The 21525-nt window shown below is 35.5% G+C and overlaps 2 protein-coding genes across 2 annotated transcripts; one reads left to right on the top strand and one right to left on the bottom strand.

Moving 5' to 3' along the window:
• Positions 1-1400: 1400 nt before the first annotated feature.
• Positions 1401-15918, top strand: LOC111057268 (eukaryotic translation initiation factor 2 subunit 1). Its single transcript, XM_022344697.2, has 6 exons — positions 1401-1722; positions 3241-3483; positions 5374-5602; positions 11971-12203; positions 13392-13507; positions 15590-15918. The coding sequence occupies exons 2-6, from the start codon at positions 3246-3248 to the stop codon at positions 15779-15781; spliced, it is 1008 nt and encodes a 335-aa protein (XP_022200389.1). The 5' UTR covers positions 1401-1722; positions 3241-3245; the 3' UTR covers positions 15782-15918.
• Positions 15919-17580: 1662 nt separating this feature from the next.
• On the bottom strand, positions 17581-21281 carry LOC111057271 (ninjurin-2). The gene is made up of 3 exons (XM_039431239.1): positions 21035-21281; positions 18938-19126; positions 17581-18081 (listed from the first exon to the last, which is right to left on the bottom strand). The coding sequence occupies exons 1-3, from the start codon at positions 21035-21037 to the stop codon at positions 17923-17925; spliced, it is 351 nt and encodes a 116-aa protein (XP_039287173.1). The 5' UTR covers positions 21038-21281; the 3' UTR covers positions 17581-17922.
• Positions 21282-21525: the final 244 nt, after the last annotated feature.

Below are 21525 nucleotides of genomic sequence, written 5' to 3'. Positions count from 1 at the left end.
TCCTCCCAACTAACTCTCTACCAAATGAATGGTATAAGAAGATCATTAATACATCCAAGGGAACCAATTATCCTCTAGATGATGGAAATAATGAAGAAGACGCTCCTGAAGAAGAATCCGATGCTGGAAACATTGGGGTGTATGAATTTCCCAAAAATCAGAACAGTACCATGTAACATTCCAGAGTCTTGATTATGGGAAGGAACGTGTTCAAGAAGAAAATATCATCTTCAATTGTTCACTTCCAAATGACATTTTTTAGATCTTTATTACCTACTTATTAATTATCCAATATCATGAGCAATATATTATCATTATCACTACTCTTGATACGGGGTTTTCATCATTTTATTGAACCTCTGAACATGTAACAACCAGGGTTATGGAAAAACGACCTGAGACAACACACCTTATATCAATTAATATCAGTTAGCCTTGGATTACTGGCTAATTATGAATAATAGCATTGAACATAGTATTAAAAGATCAATAAAGTTCAAATACTTGCAAGAATATTGCATTCTGATGAAATAATAAAGATGTGTACTAAATATTTCAAACTCAATTTACACAAAACTTGATTTCTTGACTCAGGTCGTTCTTCCACCCAACTCCTCAATTATATAACAACACAAGCAGTTTCGAGCTCCGTGAAGTTGGCCCCACCCAGTCGATAATAGAACCAAAAAATGTGCTCTTAGAAAATGCACTTAAAAAAATGTGCTCATACCCTTGTCCTGAAAAAAGCACATTTAAGCAAATCATTTGAAAGTGACACAGAAAAAATAATGTGCTAAAAATGTGCTCTCAGGATATGCATTAAAAAAATGTGCTCATTCCATTGTCCTAAAAAGACACATTTAGTGGGTGGGGCTGCCCCCACCCACTCAACCTAAAAATGCTTTCAAAATGGTACCAAAAAATTTTCTCTAAATGTGCTCACAGAATATGCACTTTAAAAAATACAATTCACCAGTATAAATAACTTACAATGTACTTATTCACAATAAGTACGTATTAACTTCGCTTTTTTCTCTTATGTCTGCTTTCTATTTATTGCTTCTTTCTACTGTCAAACATTGAAATTCAGACTTGTTTTTGGGAATAAAAGTCTGATTGAACACACCTTGCTTGAAGCAATAATATAATATAGGTCTCGTCATACCGAATAAGTACAATAGAAGAGAGCTAATCCAATTCACCATCAGTTCATCACAGAGAATAAAGGCATATTATAGGCTACTAACTAAAATCAAGATTTGAGGCAATTTTAAAAAGGCCTATATATTAAGATGGATTAAGCCAAAATTTGTCAAATGCATAACAATTGGTAAAGCGGTAAAGGATAAAGACAAAATAATATTATTATGTACATTCATGTTATTTTTTTCAAAATTAGCGGTAATGGCAGTGGCTCAGAGGCAGTGGCTTGATACTTGATACGCGTCATAAATATAGGCCAATTTATATTTACACAAAAAATGCAACAAATTAAAAATACATGTAATTTTCAACCAGAATACAATTATTATTTTATATTAATAAAATTATATTGAGATGTATATTAATTATGAAGCTCCCTAGCATTTGATGTTTTGACGCTCTCTTCGTGCTACAGTTCTTTGAGTGCCATGCGGTTGGGGTTATCTGCCGTGTAGGCATTATTTGATAGTTTATATTGTATTTTATCATCAAAACTGTGATTAATCACCTAAAAATAAGGTAATCTTATTTTCCTCAATAATTTTTTCAAGTTTTAGTTGTTAGAACAAGTAATAATTAAATCATATTCTCACTAAAACTTGAGTTAGCCTACGTTGTATGACATTTTTTGGTTAGGAATGATGAAATTGGTAAATTTCATGGATTCTACTACTGTTTTTACTGTAGTATTACAAGTTGTTTTTTTTTTTACTTTCATTTACGAAATGCTTTTTTTCTAAAGTTTTTCCAATCAGTCAGTTCTAATGAAGAAGGTAGCCTACACCTCTAAAATTTGTCAGTTAATGATGTTCCTGTTTTAGACAACAAATCTTGTTCAATATTTCATATTAAACCAACTATTATAATTCATTGAGTAGACCAGTTTATATTTTATTTCTAAGAAACACAAGAATGTAAGATGATATCTTTGCTTTTTCAAAGTATTTTTTTTATTATTTTCAGTTAAGCTAGTAATAACCTAACTAGCCCACTTTAATAAATAACCGGTCACTATTAGCAAAAAATATAGGTATTATAAAAAGCAAAACACCAGCTAACCGATAAAATCTGGTGTAATAATCACAATGAAAACAAATTCTTCACAAATCTCTTAAACTCCTAACAAACCACTGGTGGCCAAGACTGTTGACCAAATGCAATACTAGCCTTACCGTAGAAAAAGCTATAAGTAGGGGGGAACGGGGGAATAAGATGCAAATGGGGGAATAAGAAATTTATGAAAATTCCACCGCATATAGGCCTACTAATATATTAATGATACCGGTAGTGATTTTTATGCCATACTTATACAACCAATAGCTGTTTTAAAAATTTGTCATGTCTCTGGAAAATGAAGAGAGACAAAAATTGGTTTCTTATTACCCCATTCAAGTGTATCTTATTGCCCCACTTGGGATAACAAGGAACAGTAGTCATTTCACTTAGTAGTAGCATTAAAAATCAAAGGAGACTGTTAGGGACAGCTCCTTGGTGTATCTTAATGCCCCACCAAATTTGAGGGTTTTCCCTCAATTCATTTCAAAGTTACGAGTATTCAAAAATTAGGTTCATAAAGTTGAAGGCCAAAAGTTTTTTACAACCTTTTAATTTGTAAGTGAAATACTAGAAAATCATAATTCACATGTTGAATACTTAATTATATATGATTATAGATGGAAATTATAGTTGAAAAATACTTGAAAATTGAAATAAAGTGGAAACTGTACTTGAAAAAAATATAAAAAAATATTTGAAAATTGTAATAAAGTAAAACAGAAATTGTACTTGAAAATTTAAATAATGCAAATATATTAAATTATATTTATATTATATATTATTTATTAATTCAACAGTTATGATTCTTATTACCCCGAAGACCTTTTTCAGGTTAGCATAGCGTAATGTGGCGTAAAGAGACACTACTTGTAATTGTTCCCTCTCCCACAGGCAAATGTATCTTTATTAATTGATTCAGTTATAATTTTCAATTGATCAGATAGAAATGATTAGTTATGTATATTTTTTAATTGTTTGCAGACACCATGCCGCTGACGTGTCGTTTCTATAAAGAAAAGTATCCAGAGGTGGAGGATGTTGTGATGGTGAACGTGAGGAGTATTGCTGAGATGGGCGCCTACGTGCACCTGCTCGAATACAACAACATTGAAGGCATGATCCTGTTGTCGGAGTTGTCGCGAAGGCGTATTAGGTCTATCAACAAACTCATTCGAGTTGGCAAGACTGAGCCGGTAGTTGTCATTCGAGTTGACAAAGAGAAAGGTGAGTGCTGTCTTCTAAAAAGTCTCAAAATTCAGTATTTTTTATTATTTTATGTAATAGTAAATAATAGTAAGATTTCGTTATTTAGTCGCCAAACTTGAAAAAGCAAACCCGAGGATAATTTTTCTGGTCAAATGTCCAGAAAATCGTAATATGGCTCAAGACACCCGTGAATAGGTGACCCCTAACATTTCTTTATCTGATTGAATCTTTTAATTAATGAATAATTGTTCAGTAATTCAGTTTTCTCCATCCATGACCATTAGGCCAAACTTTAAAACACAAGATCGATATGGGTGGCAGTTAAAGTGAACTTGAAAAACTCTGAATTGCCTCCTCATTCAGGGAGTAAAGCGGCAGGTTCACAAGCTTTGCCCAAAGCACCCTCGCAAATATCTTCACTTCCTGCACACGGAGACTCACCGGCATCCTGTTGAATATTTTTAGTGCACTGACAGGGAAACTACTGTGTGACCGTGTGAGTCTTGCATGAGGTAGATCAATGTCAGCCCGCTGTCTTGTGTTGTGATCGTGCACTTGTCCTCTTTGAAGATAGGTGTGCTGTCCACTTCTCAACAGTGACAGGTAGCTGAACAGATACTGACTGTAGACTGTCATAATCTTCAGTCTCTTGAAGATCGGCGCACATTGTTCAAGGCGATGAGAAGCAGTGATGATCCGGAGAACCTTTTTCTGCAGGAGCAAAATCCTTCTGCATGACCCCACAGCACAATAACATAGTTGATATGGCTGTGGAAGAGGCCGTGGTATTCTGTTACAAGGAACTCATTGGAAGCATGACTTCTCAGCATACGCATTAGATAGGTTACTCTTGACAGTCTATTACATCATGTCAATATGTGGCTCCCATGTCAGAGTGACATCCATCATGAACCCAAGCAGCTTTACATTACATTCCCCAAAGGTTGGCGGATTCCGCTGCAGAGTGCAGAGCAGATGTTGAGTCTTCCCCTCATTCATTGACAGGCTATTCACTTGAAACCTGTTTTATAGTTGATATGGTCACTACCACAGATTTACTAGGAAAATGTGTGATTTGGTTCAGTATTAATAAATTGTTATTTGTATGGTATTGTGACGTAAGGTATGATGATCACATTGGATGCGTATATGTGCAAGTGCACGTCAGATCATGCAAGCCGAAAAACAAAATCGGGAAAAAGCCATTGAAACACGTTGTGACTATAGCTCACACCAGCAAGTGCAAGCGTTCAGTGTAAGTGTTCCTATTGCTCTTTCCAGATTTTCTTTCTCATCTGCGTGCTTGATCATGCATGCCCACGCGTGCACTCGCACATATACACATCCAATATGATTATACCCTAGTCTGTTGATTGAAAGAAGAACTAATAAAGAACCGTGAAGTTTGCCCTTGTGTGCGTATGGCCGTTTTTGCACTTGCAGATCATCTGCTGACACCCAGAATTGTGATACAATTGGCTAATTCTCACCAACAGTTGATTTTCAACCAATGGGCTGTTTTCACAATTACTGGTTCCTGTACGATACGATACGACAGGACAGGAAGCTCTCCAATTGGCTGACTCTTGATACGTCAACCCAATTAGTCAATCGGAGAGCTTCCTGTCCTGTCGTGTCATCGAGGAATTGGTAGGGGTGAAAACGGCCATTCGGAGGACAATTTTGAGTGTTGACCGACAATCGGTGAGTGTGAAAAGGCCAAACCGTTTTCCTATTTGCTAGGCATAAACAATTATTCTGAGTATTGTAGAAAAAATGATAAAAAAACTTTGGTTTCCTATAATTTTCTTGAAAATATACTCATTAATAGAACTCATCAATGTTTCGAATCATGCTTCCTCAGTTTAGTTTTGAAATGACAATTGAGAAAAAAATGTTTGGTTGCAGGGTACATTGATTTGAGTAAGCGACGTGTTTCTCCCGAAGATATAGAGAAATGCACTGAACGATTCGCCAAAGCGAAAGCAGTCAACTCGATTCTCAGACACGTCGCTGAACTACTCAAGTTCGAGAGTAATGAGCAGCTAGAAGACTTGTACCAGAAAACAGCGTGGTTCTTCGAGGAAAGGCTCAAGAAGAAAGCCTCTGCCTATGACTTTTTCAAGCAGGCTGTTCTGTAAGTAATCAGTACCTATTCTCCATTTTCTATTTTTTCAATTAAGCATAATTTAAATGATTATGAGAGAAAAAATTGAGGTTGTCCTGCTATGTCTCTCTCGAATCAAGATGAAATGAAAAAGTCCAAATACCTATTACCTTTAGCTTCGTACATGACCAGGATCCTGGATTGGCAGTGCCACATCTGGGTAGTGTCACATCAAGTCCTCGAATGAGATTCCCATGAACTCATCGAAGGTATAGAGGTATATAATTTATTATAGCATTCCTTCATCATTCCATCAATACCATTCATTCAATACAGCACATTTTACAGCGGTACAATTTCTATTCTTTGATGTCAAAGTTATTAGAGGTGCGGAACTAGACACAGATCACAGGCTTGTAGTGATGGATTTGCGAATGAAGGTACCGGTGAAAGAACGGGAAAAAAGGTACAGTAGAGTGCACGTACAAAAATTGGAGAGTCCGCAAGTTCAAGAACTATATCACCAAAACATTGAGGAAGAATTTAGGACATTACCTGAAGACATTAGAGACCTGGACGCTCTATGGGAAGAGATTAAAAACAGATTACTGAGAGCTGCAGAGGTATCCTGTGGAAGGAAGATTGTTAATACAAAACACAAAAGAACAAAATGGTGGAATGATCATGTGAAGGAATTGGTCAAAAAGAGAAAGATGCATGGAGAAAGTATCTGGCCAGCGGAAGCGAAGAGGATAGGGCAATCTACATTCAGTATAGACGTCAAGTTAAGAAAGAGGTGCGGGAAGCAAAAGCCAAGACCTGGGAAGAATTTGGACAGAATCTGGAAGAGAAATACAATAAGATAACAAGATATTCTGGAAAATGGTAAAGGGGCTGAGAGGTAGAAGAGTTAAGGAGGTGCGAAGTATACGGAATGGAGATGGGATACTAGTGTCTGAGCAAAAAGATGTTCTAGAGGCCTGGCGAAGATACTATGAAGAAAAATTTGCTGCTGAGCAGGATAACGAGAGAGAAGGGAGACGAGATGATGTCCAGGTTGTAGAGAATCAGAGAGAAGAAGTGGTTGGTGATATACAAATGGAAGAGGTAAGAGCTGCAGTCAAGAGAATGAGGAAAGGCAAAGCTGCTGGATTTGATAACATAGTACCAGAGTATATTATATATGGCAAAGAAGTCGTAAACCAAGCTCTAAGAAACTTTTCAGCCTCATTGGGAAAGTGGTAAAATACCTAAGGAGTGGGAAATCAACATAATTATACCCATACATAAAAAAGGAAGCCAATATGATTGCGCCAACTACAGGCCAATATGTTTGAGCGGCACTGTGTATAAGTTGTATACCCGAATTCTGGAACGTAGACTAAGACTAATTCTAGAACATGAGATTGAAGAAGAGCAAGCTGCATTTAGGCCGAATCGGCAGACTCATGACCAGATTTTCTGCCTGAGAATGATAATGGAAAAAAGCTTAGATAGAGGACGAGAACTCTACCTTGCTTTTCTGGATTTGAAAGCTGCGTTCGACTCGGTGCCCAGAAATGAGATATGGGAAGCTCTACACGCAAAACAGGTCCCAAATAAATTAATCAAAGCAATAAAGAGTGTTTATAATGAGCCAAAAGGAATGGTTAGACTGAATGGTGTAATGTCTGATCAATTTGACATTATGAAAGGTATAAAACAGGGAGATAGTCTAAGCCCATTATTGTTTATAAATTGCATGGATGAGGTTCATAAAATATGTAAAAGACGGACCCAAGAGCAACAGTTGGATATTGGAGACTGCGACCGGTCAGAGCTCAGGCCTTACTCTATGCTGATGATATAGTGCTCATAGAAGACACCATAGAGAAACTCCAAAGCGCCATAATAGAATGGAAGGAGGAACTGGAGAGGAAAGGCATGACTCTGAACGCGAATAAGAGCAAGGTAATGCATGTTGGAAAGAATGAAATAGGTTTATACCATCCTCGGTTAAGCAAGAATCTAGAAATGCAAATATTTCAAGTTAATCAGTCCAGTAATTCAGACGTGATGATGCGTCATACATAATTTTCCTATACTACTTCACACCTGTATACGTGTATAATCCATGCTTTAATATAAGAAATTTTTTAATTCCGACCATATGATTGTGATTTTTTTATGAAATCGTATGTACTATTAATGAAGTTTAAACATTAATTCTGAAAAATCTAGAAGGAAAATTGAAATTTGGGCTTCCAGGTGCACGAGATTGATATTTTTAGAATCTATGTTTAAAATTAGGAGATCTAAAATAATCATTCCCGTTTTTCCGGTATGCAATCCACAAGTTGACATGTTTTGATGCGAACAAACGAACACACGAACAAACACAACCCTACTCTCTCTTATTATATAGATGAAGTAATGTGAGCATTGTGATTCCTGCGCGTTTAGATTGAGGTGATACGAATTACTAAAACTATATCAGGAACTTTCCGTACATAGATGAAATACTCCATTTTCATATCTATAGTGAGATTCACTATAGAGATGAAAAGACTGAAGAGATAGAAGAGATGAATCTATCTCACTATAGATTCACTATCAGCACCCGATTAACATTGGATTGCTATCCATGTCTATCTTTAGACAAAGCAGATAGCTCTTTAATTTTTCAACTGCCCCCGTTGCCAAATCGCTTGTAGGTTTTGAATAAATTTAATGAACTACCAAAATATTTGATCTCAATTACTAGTAGTTCTGCGAATAGTAGACTTCGCTCATGAATACAACTATCAAATTAATGAAAAGGGCCATTATGAAAGTACAGCATATTGTGAAGATTCAGCCATGTCATCTAACATTTTTTCAATTGAAAGTGCTAGTGACATTGTTTCCAGAGTCACTGGACTTATAAATGTCTCTCGAGTAGGTACCTTCATATCGTCCCCATATTTACAAAATCAACTTTTAATAATTTATTATAGCATTCCTTGATCATTCCATCAATACCATTCATTCAATACAGCATATTTTACAGCGGTACAATTTCTATTCTAAAAATGAGAGCCAATCTTTTTACTTATATTTATTATGGGCAAGATTTACTATTAACTTATTGTAAATCCAATGATCTATCACTTTTAAAAGAATAAAAATTGCTGTATCTTGCAAGATAAAGGTGCTATAGTGAGGTCCACGTTATAATGGCAGTGAAGAAAGATAGGAGAAAAACTTTGCCAAGTCTCTCCATTTTGCCACTGAGTGTACGCTGCTGTTACTCAATTCATCCCATTAAATTTGATCTTATAATAATTATCATTTCCTTGATAAAATAATCAATTTAATGTCAAATTAATCAAGAATATATATTTCTACATAATTTTATTCAAAAATTCGCTTCCATAACTGAGATCAGATCTTATTTCCATACAAACCTGAAATGGCGGCTAATTTAAAAAGCTGTGATACACCAATCTGAATTTCTAAACAATAGAAATTAAGTTATTTGGTAGGCATTCTATTCCATTTTTTTAATAATATAAAAATATAAATCCTATTTAAAATAAGTAATTTCAATGGAAATAATTCTTAAATAACCTTTCAATATTTTTATATACCGGTACGAGTAGTCTAACCTATATGTTAGGCTAACTGAAGCATGGATGAAGTCTAGGATGGTTAGTTATCAACTTTAAAATGTCAATTCAGGTATTTAATTTGTGTTTCTCATATGGTAATGTCTAAAAATTATTTAATTGTTTCAAAAATACATTTTAAATCAATTATACGACTTGTGCAGTAGAGTATTTTGATAGATGGTGAAAAAATGGCGGCTGAGAATATTGTTTGTCCACTTTTGTACAGTCACTGTCAAAAGTAAAAATAAAATATTCTGGCAAACAGACAACATTGCAAAGCTAGCGCTATCTGTTTTGTTGTATGATAGAAAAGGACAGCAACAGTATTGTCAATCCTGCACTGCCATTATAACGTGGACTTCACTATAGATACGTAAAAGTAACTTTCTGGAAGGAGGTTGGTCTGCGGTTTTCTAAATCACCAAAAAACCGGAGGTCCTATCAAAAATCGTTACACAAACGCTTTTGCGCCTTGTTTCAAAGAACTTGTATACAAAGTTTTATCCAAATCGGACAATAACTGCAAAAGTAGGAAGTAAGTTAGCTGCAGAGTTGCCTCCCCCCTCACAGGAACAACTTCATGAAGGCACTTTGTGTAACAATCCCAATTACAGTTTCAAATACAGCCAGTCACGGAAGGTCAGCTCTTAAAGATTGTAGGAGATATGCGAGGTGGCTCGGCCCCAGGTTTTGATGGGATTAGTACAAGTTTAATTAAAGACAATATTGATATTCTATTGGTCCCATTAAATCACCTTATAAATCTGAGCCTGAAAACTGGTGTATTTCCTGATGATCTGAAAGTCGCCAAGGTTATACCGATTCACAAGACCAGTAGTAAAGATAATATGAACAACTATAGGCCCATATCCCTGCTAAGTGTAGTGTCAAAGCTATTGGAAAAATGTGTCAAGGTGCAACTGCAGAGCTATTTGGAGGAGAACAACTTGCTCTCTAATGCTCAGTTTGGCTTTAGAAGGAGTAAGAATACCTCAGATGCACTTTTTCCATAAATAACACTTTTATGGAGGCAATCAAACGAGATGAGAAAGCTCTAACAGTATTTATTGACCTGGCCAAAGCGTTCGATTCGATTGACAGGAGTATACTCTTCTCAAAACTGGAGATTATGGGGGTGAGTGACTTGGCTTTGGCCTGGTTCAAGAGTTACCTTGGTGACAGAAAACAAGTTGTCTCCATTGGGTCGAAACTAAGTGGAGTTAGTGATGTGGAATACGGTGTGGTGCAGGGCAGTACCCTGGGGCCGGTTTTGTTCCTTATCTATATAAATAATATTGATAAGCTTAATATTGAAGGAGAGCTGTTTCTATTCGCAGATGATACTGCAGTTATATTCAGGGGTGCAAGCTGGAATGAAACTTACCTAAAAGCCGAAATAGGAATGAAGAAGCTGAAGGCATGGTGTGATCAAAACATTCTTACCATGAATGTGGGAAAGACAAAATGTTTGCTTATCGCACTTAGAACATCAAGTGAGCCCCCTAATGACTTGATGCTGAAACTCCATTCTTGTGACGATAACTATAGCATTGACTGCAATTGCCAGACAATTGAGAGAGTAAAAAGCTACAACTATCTAGGTGTTATGATAGACAGTAATCTTAGATATGAAAATCATATAATCAATTTGCAACGTAAGCTCCGAAAAATGATCTATATATTTTACCAGCTTAGCTTCATACTAAATGAAAAATAAATTAAGTCAGTCTATTTTGCCTATGTCCAATCGATTCTAGTTTATGGTATAATTGCATGGGGTGGAGCGGCTAAAACTACGTTAGAGCCTCTGTATATTATACAGAAGCTGATAATTAAAGCAGGCTTGAAATTAGAGAAGCAGTACCCCACAGAAGCACTTTTCAATTACTCCAGATTACTGACTCTCAGACAAATATATATAAAAAATGTACTTGTTTTTACATTCAGAAATAGGGATTGTATGTCACAGAAGTAACGCATAATTACAATACTAGAAGCTCTGCAAATGTGAGCCTACAGGTCCCTAGAATTATTAATCAATAAACCGCACAAACCCTTTTTTGTTTCCAACATCCTATTAAGAAAAGTCCCAAACAGAGAAATAGTTGATCCCACTGTTGGTATTCTTGCATACAAAAAATTATTTGTAATTGGTGAATATAGTATATTTGAGATATAATCTGAACATTAATAGAACGTAACAACAATTAATGCTGCTTCCACACTCTCGCCAAGTGCATACAAATGACGACGAGCGTGAGATAGTGGATGACTTTTAAGTCAGCGCTCTTTGCATTCACTTGCCTTCGCTCCGATTTTTGTCGAGACGAGGCGAGCAAAGGCCAGCCAAACGGAGGCGAGCTTCCATAAATAATATATCCCATCCAGGCCTTTGTCACATTACATTGTGGATGGCAAAACCAACGTGGCCAAGCTTACCAGCTTGGCAAGTGACTTGGCGAGAATGTGGACAAGGCATAGGATATATTGGGAACACTTTAAACGCAGCTACTATAGAGGGCGATAAAAAGAAGCTATGGCCCAGTTGCACAAAATGCTGTTGAATTTTAATCAAGATTAAATACCACTTGAATCTTCTCTGATTGGTTTTCGTGGTTTTTAATCGCGATTAAAATTTAACATGCTTTTGTGCAATCGGGGCTAAGCAGTTCTATAATTTTCACTGACTATGACGTGAATCTCACTGTATGTGCTATTTATTTGAGCCATTCAATTCAAGTAATTCAATAAAATTTCAATATTTTGTAGGGATCCATCAATTCTGGCTGATTGTGGATTGGATGCCGAAACTCAAGAAGTACTTCTGAACAATATTAAGAGGAAACTGACTTCACAGGCTGTGAAAATTCGAGCTGATATCGAAGTGGCATGCTACGGCTATGAAGGAATAGACGCCGTCAAAGAAGCACTCAGGGCTGGACTCGCCTGTTCCACTGAGGATCTGCCAATTAAAATTAATCTTATAGCTCCTCCGTTGTATGGTGAGAACTGAGCTATCCAAACAAAATTATTGACATACTCAAGAAAAGTTGTATTAGTTACTTTGTAGAAGTTTACTTAATATAAGAATCACTCGTATCAATAATAATAAATTGGACAGAAACTATTTAATGCTACTAAGGATTTGACTATGTGAATGTCCTGTCTTCAAACTTTGTTACTATACAGTCTGTTAATATACACACTACATACTCTTACTAAAGTCTGTGAGATATTACTTTTAACACGAAGAGGAGAAACCCATTTCTCCTTCCACAGTTTGTAGCATAGACAGAGACGGTCATCCTGCGCACATTTGGATGCGCCGTGTCATTTCGCTTTACGTTCTTATGATGTACACATCTCCCGTAATCACACAAATCAATATACTTGCTGACCAGTAAACAATTTTGGAACAATGCCAGGCAATAGCGGGAGGGGAGTGTTGGAGAGACGCGTTAGAATGCTGCTAGGTAGTGGGAGTGATTAGTGGAGGATAGAGCATCGGACGTCTCCGTCTTCGAGAAAGAGCCGTGTTAAAAGTAATACATCACAGACTTTAATACTATTTGTGTACACTTGTTACTTCTACTACAGTAATTGGGGATATAATTAATAATAATTATTGGGGTTGTGTTTGAGGTTAAGTTACCCTGATCTTTATCTTCTTCTTCATAATCTTTTATCTTGAAATTAACCCTAGGTTCATATAGGCTACCATTCCTTTCCCCAATTCGCAAGTCTAAAGCCTATGTTCGTCATCACTTGAACGATGTTCGGACCCCATCTTAAAATGTAGATTCATACATTGTTCTTCCCGTCACCAAAACACAAGTCTGGAGCTTACGTGTGCTTCATCAGATGTACGATCTGAATGCACAAACATTAATGGATTTATAAGCTTTGTTAGTTTTGCAGTCTTTCTTATCACTGTATTTGTTTTGTTACTTTTTGAATTGATTAGAAGGCTCACTTTCATCCATTTCGAAGCTTCAATAAATTAGTTTGGAAAAGAAAGCATGATTAAATTAGTCAATCGACTACAGCAATCTGCAATAATAATTATCAAATTACTTCGTGATCCACGAAATTGCAAATCATCCAATAAATAAAGCTGTACTTCCAAATTGCTAGAAAGAATTTTATATCACAAATGATACATATTAAATAATGAAATGTTGTTATTTCAGTTATGACGACAGCGACCCCTGAAAAGCAAGATGGACTGCAAGCACTCAATGTAGCTATCGAAGCTATTGACAAGAAAATCAAAGAAATGGGAGGTGTATTCAAAATACAAATGGAGGTAAGTTTTTTTATATCCTTGCTTAAAAACATGGAATTAATGGTCATAATTAGCTACTTATCGATGCTGTGCTGTGGTGTCATCTGTCGTCTGACAGTTACACCATTCAGTTGTTAATGAAAAGGGCTACAATAAAGCATTCTTGACATTTTTTATGAAAACCAGTTAACTAGTATAATAATCAATAATCTTTATTCTTGTCATCGAACATTACTTACTTACTTACTCCTCGGCTCTACAACCCATTGAGGGTCTTGGCCTCCCGCAATATGCCTCTCCATTCGTCCCGATTTTGAGCTTTCCTTCTCCATCCTCTGATACCCATCTGCCTCAAGTCATTCTCCACGTCGTCAATCCAACGCATTCTTGGTCTTCCCCTCAGTCTTCTTCCTACAGGATTCATTCTGTGGACTTTCTTTTCGCTCCTTGAGTCATCCATGCGCTCCACATGTCCTAACCAACCTATACGTCTCATTTGTATTTCAACTACAATGTCTGGGTTGTTGTAGAGCTCTCGCAACTCTTGGTTAGTGCGGATCCTCCACTCTCCATCACTATAGGTGGGTCCGTAGATTTTTCGGAGGATCTTTCTTTCCCAGACATTGAGTATGGTCTCGTCCCTCTGAGTAAGTACCCAGGATTCTGCACCATATAGTACGGCTGGTCTTATGACAGGTTGTAAACATCGAACATTAAAAATGTTCATAAACAAACGTCATGTGAAGATAATACATAGCTTTGCATATACTAACAATGTACCGTACCGCTAACACATATATACATAACATTAAACATGTACACATATGTATACATATATAAATATAATATAAAACAGTCAGATGCTCACGTTATGACTTAGGTACTCGTCAATTGTATAAAAAGCCTGTTTTTTGAGTCATTGTGCTACTGTGGATATAAACTTTTTTGTGGTAAATTTTTTATTGTTGTCGATAATTTATTGAATAATAAGTATTGTTGATTATTAGTATTATAGCTTTTGAATGTTTTGTCTATTTTATTAATCATTTTAAAACTGCCACCATTTCGAAATGTATCATCAAACTGAGCTGGTTATTTTTCATTAATTAGGTCTTCACCAAAGTAAAAACCATTTCAAATAAAAACCCTATCGGTCAAACTGTTCTTGAGATATAAATTATTTTGTAAAAAATACAAAATGGCGAATATCTGGTAGACGAAGTGTTATTCGAAAAAATGTTACTCTTAATTTTGTATTCATTTTGGCCCATAAAACCATTTAACAGAGCTGGGCACTTAACATATGGGACAGCTTGTATACTATAACATATTATCTCATATCTATAACAAGATATCTCTCCTCTCTAAAATGAGCTTCGGCATTAGTATTCAATCATATCAGTTTTATTTTGCCACAACAATAAAATATCAAACTGATTTGAATACTAATGCCAAAGCTCATTTTAGAAAGGAGAGATATCTTGCTATAGATATGAGATCATATGTTATAGTATACAAGCTGTCCCATATGTTAAGTGCCCAACTCTGTTAAATGGTTTTATGGGCCAAAATGAATACAAAATTAAGAGTAACATTTTTTCGAAAAACATCGTTTACCACATATTGGTCTTATTGTATTTGAATGTAGTGACCTCAATAAATTCAATTCAATTTATTTTTTCCTTCTGAATACAATTCAAAGCAGTTTCATAGAATCTTAAGCAATAAAGTGTATACAATTCAAGAATCGATATAATATCCTTACTAAAATCAAAACAACAAAATATAGAACTATACTATACAATAAAACTCTTGAGCTATCACAATTTTATTCTTGTAATCAGATAGGAGAGATCTTACATAGGCAACAAAGACCTTTGCGTAAGCTCGAGTTATCATAACAATATGCTTTATATCTATACAATTATAAAGAGAGATCTCAATCTTTATTAGAGATCTAAACTATGTCTCCATTAAAGCTCTATAATTTTTCAACTGCGCTCCGTTGCCAAATCGCTTGTAGCTTTTGAATAAATATAATGAACTACCAAAATATGCAATGTTTTCATAGCAGCTCTAATTGCATTGATTTTGTTTTGGTAGCCGAAAGTTGTGACAGCAACTGATGAGGCCGAACTGGCGAGGCAGATGGAGAAAGCTGAAGCGGAGAATGCCGAGGTGGCTGGGGATGACGATGAAGACGAAGAGGAGGAGTGGGAGAGAGATGGAGACAAGGACGATGACGGAGAAGAGAAGGAGGAAGCTAACAACGTTAGCGATGGATCGGACGCATGATCAACCATCCTACAAGTCGCTTCTGAACTTCAGCTACTCATTTTATAAACCCTATTCAGCAGGCCTAAGTACATTACTTGCTTCAGAATGTATTGGCTCTTTTTCCATTCACTTGTATTAAAGATTTATAAAACAAGCATGCGTTCTTCCATATACTGGAATCCCAACAATACATTATAATGTTATGCTTCATACATTTTCTAGTTATTTTCGTTGTTGGTGTTTGATAGTGACTAATATTACGAAGTAATGGAAGAAGAATTTAGTAATATTATAATCAGAAGAAGTATAGTGAGGTTCGTTATAATGGCTGTATTTGATTAACATTGGGGTTGCTATCCTTGTCTATCATTCGACAAAGCAGATTGCGCTAACCTTTTCTAGCTCTGCACCGTTGCTAGATTAATCATGCTAGATCAATCTGCACCGTTGCAGATTGCGCTAACCTTTTCTAGCTCTGTACCGTTGCTAGATTAATCATGCTAGATCAATCTGCACCGTTGCAGATTGCGCTAACCTTTTCTAGCTCTTCACCGTTGCTAGATTAATCATGCTAGATCAATCTGCACCGTTGCAGATTGCGCTAACCTTTTCTAGCTCTGCACCGTTGCTAGATTAATCATGCTAGATCAATCTGCACCGTTGCAGATTGCGCTAACCTTTTCTAGCTCTGCACCGTTGCTAGATTAATCATGCTAGATCAATCTGCACCGTTGCAGATTGCGCTAACCTTTTCTAGCTCTGCACCGTTGCTAGATTAATCATGCTAGATCAATCTGCACCGTTGCAGATTGCGCTAACCTTTTCTAGCTCTGCACCGTTGCTAGATTAATCATGCTAGATCAATCTGCACCGTTGCAGGTTGCGCTAACCTTTTCTAGCTTGTTTTCAGCTTGTTAAATAGATTGTTTTTTAACAATGTAGAAATATAATTAATTTAAACATTCAATCTCAATCATGAACGTTTATTAGAATATTAGAAAATATATTTTCTTGACGGATGATAGATAAGAGATTATTATCCAAACAAGAATGAACAGTTAATATTACATCAGATATACCAGTATCAGCTATCTGCTATAGAAGCCAGTGGCAGGGCAGAAAATCGGCAACGCTGTTTTCCTATCTTTCTCCACTGCCATTCTAATTTGGACTTCCCTATAGTGCAAATTTACTGCCAAGTTGATTAGTGCCCGGAAGTCCCAAGAATTACGAAGCTGTTGCAATCCAAAGTTAGTTGACAGATCAGTCTACTAACGTTGGTTGCCATCAACCAGGACCTCCTAAATATTTAGGAGGTCCTGCATCAACATACAATTTATATTTATTTTATTTTCTCAACAGTTACTAGAAATTTGATAATTTACTTGATGGAATAGAAAAAGGGTGAAATGGAAATAGCTGAATTAGAATAGATTCCATCTATTCTATAATAGATATTATTAGAATAGATTCCATCTATTCTATAATAGATATTATTAGAATAGATTCCATCTATTCTAATAGATGAAATATTTCTAAAAATGAATGTAGTCATGGTTTGGACAAGTAAACGTTCTAATTGATTTTCTTTCACCGATGAAAATGAAAAGTGTATTCAATTGAAATGTCTTTAATGAAAATTACAAATTGAAAGTACATTTTGATTGATGGTTCTATTCAGATGTTGTATTCTTCTTGGGATAGGGGGATTGGTTATTACAACTTACCCATAATAATTTGAAATCGAACACTTCTGTTATTCCTCAATGAATTCTTCAATTTCAATTTTTCCCAATCAGAGAATTGACTTTGTCTTCCTATCTTCTCAAGTGAACGTTCTAATTGATTTTATTTCACCGATGAAAATTGAAAGTGTATTCAATTGAAATGTCTTTAATGAATTACAAATTGAAAGTACATTTTGATTGATGATTTTATTCAGATGTTAAATTCTTCTTGGGATAGCGGATAGGTTATTTCAACTTACTCATAATGATTTGAAATTTAACACTTCTGTTATTCATCAACGAATTCTTCAATTTTTCCCAATTATAGAATTGAGTTTTACTTGCTATCTTCTCATTAAATTTCTTCCCATTCCTTACTGTCTCGTTCTTTTATAGAAAACGGTATTTCGTTGAATTTCTGTTGAGCTTGATTTATGTAGGAATTCCAAATGCCGAAATGAACATATTTATAATAGTAATCAAGAAAACTCCCATCAGTGTCCAATTATTTACTTTGTTTGCTCTTGAAACTTGGTCTTCTTTTTTAACGTCATAACTGCTGTTCCAGATCAGTCCTATGGCTACTATAATCTGCAAAAATCGATAATATTTTTGAATTTATTGATTGTGGCCAAAGGGATCTAAAAATAAAATTTTAAATTTAAATGGAAATCTATGATATCTAATGACGAATCTATGGAGTGACAAGTTCAATAATTGGATCAAGATAAGTTATTGAAAACAAAATTATTAAGCAATAATGATGATGATCGCTGATGATGAAGTTCCTGGTCAAGAAAGCATCCATATGTTTTCTTAGCTGGTAACCCGTGCTCCGCAAGGGTCCAATTAAAAACTTGACCTACTGATATCTTAGAGAATTTTAAATAGACCTATAACCATCCTCGGTGAATTCAGAATCTTTATGCAAAATTTCAAGTTAATCAGTTGAGTAGTTCAGACGTGATGATGCGTCATACGTGAATTTCCTATCCCTTACGTGTATAAGCCAGTTGTTTCCTTTATTATATTATTATACCTTTATTATATTATATTTCCTCTATCATAGTATACATGTAACCGGTAGCAATTACTTCATAAAGACCTCTTCCAAATTACCCATTTGTTGAATGCGTAAATCAATTCATTTTATCAAATTTCAGTTCAATATTCTAGAGATGAATGCTTGTTTTTATCAAGCTTAGTCAAGAGATTTGAACATGTCGAAACCAAATACACTTTTGACTTTATTTGAGTGCACTGGGATTATTGATAGAAGCTATCGCCATAGAAATCATATGTTCAATGCAATCGTTGTAAAGTGTAGGCGTTGAAATAATTCAACATTTGACCATGTTCAAATGTCTTGACCGCGCTTAGTAAACCCGTTAATTCTACTGAATTATTAATAATGAGTAATTCCTGTTTTTAGATTTGGGTAGCCTACCTGCAATACAAGACTTGAAATAATGCTAGTCAATGACACAATATAATACTTGTGAGAGGTCTTAGATTCTTGATCAATTATGTATCTCAATTGATTTGCGTTGGCCGAAAATAGTGCAAGATCCATCATGCCTTCTGCCAAAGTCTTCTTTTGTTGATAAGTGTTCAGATCCGGTGGCCCAGAGTCTGGCTGCATGACAAACAAATTCCTCATTCACAAAACCACCATTACTAAATAATCCAGTATTAATAAAATATGTAAGTTTCAAACCGCACAATACGAAGACAGTTTGAAAACTCTCCGACTTGGAGATGACAATTCTCGCTAACAATATCTCGTGCATATTTTCAGGTTTATGATTACACATTAAATTTTCAGCCATTTCGGCGCGTAGTATTTATGTTATTGTACGTAGTTGTTAGAGTTAAGTGGATGTCGGGTGCTGTGTCTGCTCACTTCACAACAAATATGCTCAATTCAAACTGATTGCTTGACGCAATTTAGGTACAAATAATCTAAGATGTAGCAGATTAAACCTAAGGAGTTAATTACTTTGGATGTTGAATGCATTTTTTTATACTGGGTCGATTTCCACATAAGCTCTTAGGCTTGTGCGTGGGTAATGATTGAGAGGGATGATGATGAGAGATGACGGCTACTTTTTAGGTAGTCGGGACCGACGGTTTATCGTCTCCTCCGAAAGACGGTATGGCCGTATCTATGTGACTGTGCTGTGGTCAAAAACGTTTGCCTCGGTCGCATTTCGAACTCGGGTTCTCTTGATTATTAGACCTGCGCGTTATCACTTACCATTCAGAACTGAAAAATCAGTGGACTGTTAAGGTGCTGGAATTGAACAAGTTTTGGTCTAATGTGAGTAGACGCGGCACCCAATGTTCTTCTTCATCGACTTACTCAGATGACTGTACTATACATACTACACGTCACAAATGACTAAAATTTCGGTAGGTAGTTATAAAACTTTAACCAAGAATATACTGTACATGAGATCTTCTCCAACTGATGATCAGTAATTACAAAGCCTTATAGCCAGTTACTCGCACATCGATTTTGGGACGTAGGATTTTTTGCGTTCTTGTAAATTCGATCAGATTAAACGGAACTTGACAAATATCATCTGTGTGAAATCATCTGTTTATTCTAATAGAATTTTTAAGGACTGCAAAAAAATGTAGGTCCAAAATTGATGTTTATGTAACTAACTTAAGCTGGGTCACTGAACAAATGTTTGACATACATGTTTGTTGAGGGGCTCAGAGACAAACATTTTAAAAAGTTTGGACAATCATTGTTTGCCAAACAAAAAATTACTGTTTTTCCAAACATTTTCAGTGTTTGCTGTAAAAAAATAAAAAAACTTCAGTGCTTCAGTCAGTTGATAGAAGTACACAGAAGCGAGCGAAAGCTTCCAAGTGATTCAGAGATTCTCCCAATGACATGTTTCCATGTTTCTGGATCAGAGAGCTAAACGGATTGTCTTCCATACTATGCCGTTATAGCGTTCTACTTTCCCATTACCTTGAGGGTTGTAGCATAGAGAAACAATAGCGTAAGTTATGCTATTTTTTCTCTATGGTTGTAGGCAGTCATGCTACTGGTAGCTATACCCTTGCACATTAAATAATTTTAAATTTCTTTTGATAGAAAAATTGGTGCCTCTATACTTGGTGTATAGACGATCCCCTCTTTCTGGGCATATCAAGGCTGTAATCAACAGAGACTAAGCCTAATTATTTTACTGTAACTTCTGTTACAAAGACATTTATTTATAATAAAACTGACAATATGAATGTTACAAATATAACTACAAAATACACCCCAAATGCTAGTTAAATCTTAATTTTAAAGCTGAAATGTTTAGAAACAAGACTTTGGACTAATAATGCATTTACAGACACTTATCAATTTGATTTGATTAGAAAATTATTCAATCAAAACAACACATTTCCAACATATAAATACTTTATAGTTTACTGTACTACGTTTGATTAATAATTCAACTCTATTACCACAGAGAATAATGTATACAATGCTAGGTACTAAACTAAAAATTATTTATGTACAGAAATTACTAACCATGATGAGCTGTTTCCAAATTGACGATTTTCAGACGATTGATTTGTCTTATGTGCTACGCTAATGCAAAATTTTGTGATTAGAAGGTAATAAATTAGAAACAGAACATCAAAAAAAGAGTTTTTGAAAAAATCGTCAAACTTTATAATATTATAACTTTATTTATTTATATTTAACGGTAAGCACGGCCCATTCCGTGAAAATTTATGGTTATGAAACTAATGGTAATATTTGATTAAAAACAGTCAAGTTTTTGCAAGCATGTGTTTGTCAGATTTAAATTATTTAATTTAGATTAGTCAATGCAAGTCTTGTTTTCTATTGGCTGATAGCTTAACTCGTTTGCATGGCACCTACTGGAATCGCAGGTGTCACTTTAAATTTCAGAGTTTAAATTGGGTACCGGTACGCGACTAGGTGTCCAACCGTCCACTTGGAACCCACTAACTGGAGATTAAAGCCAGAAAAACTACTAATTGGTCTCGAATTAT

The sequence above is a fragment of the Nilaparvata lugens genome, chromosome 6 (genome assembly GCF_014356525.2).
Source record: "Nilaparvata lugens isolate BPH chromosome 6, ASM1435652v1, whole genome shotgun sequence".
NCBI classification, from domain to species: Eukaryota; Metazoa; Arthropoda; class Insecta; order Hemiptera; family Delphacidae; genus Nilaparvata; species Nilaparvata lugens.
This window is presented reverse-complemented; position numbering and strand designations above follow the sequence as displayed.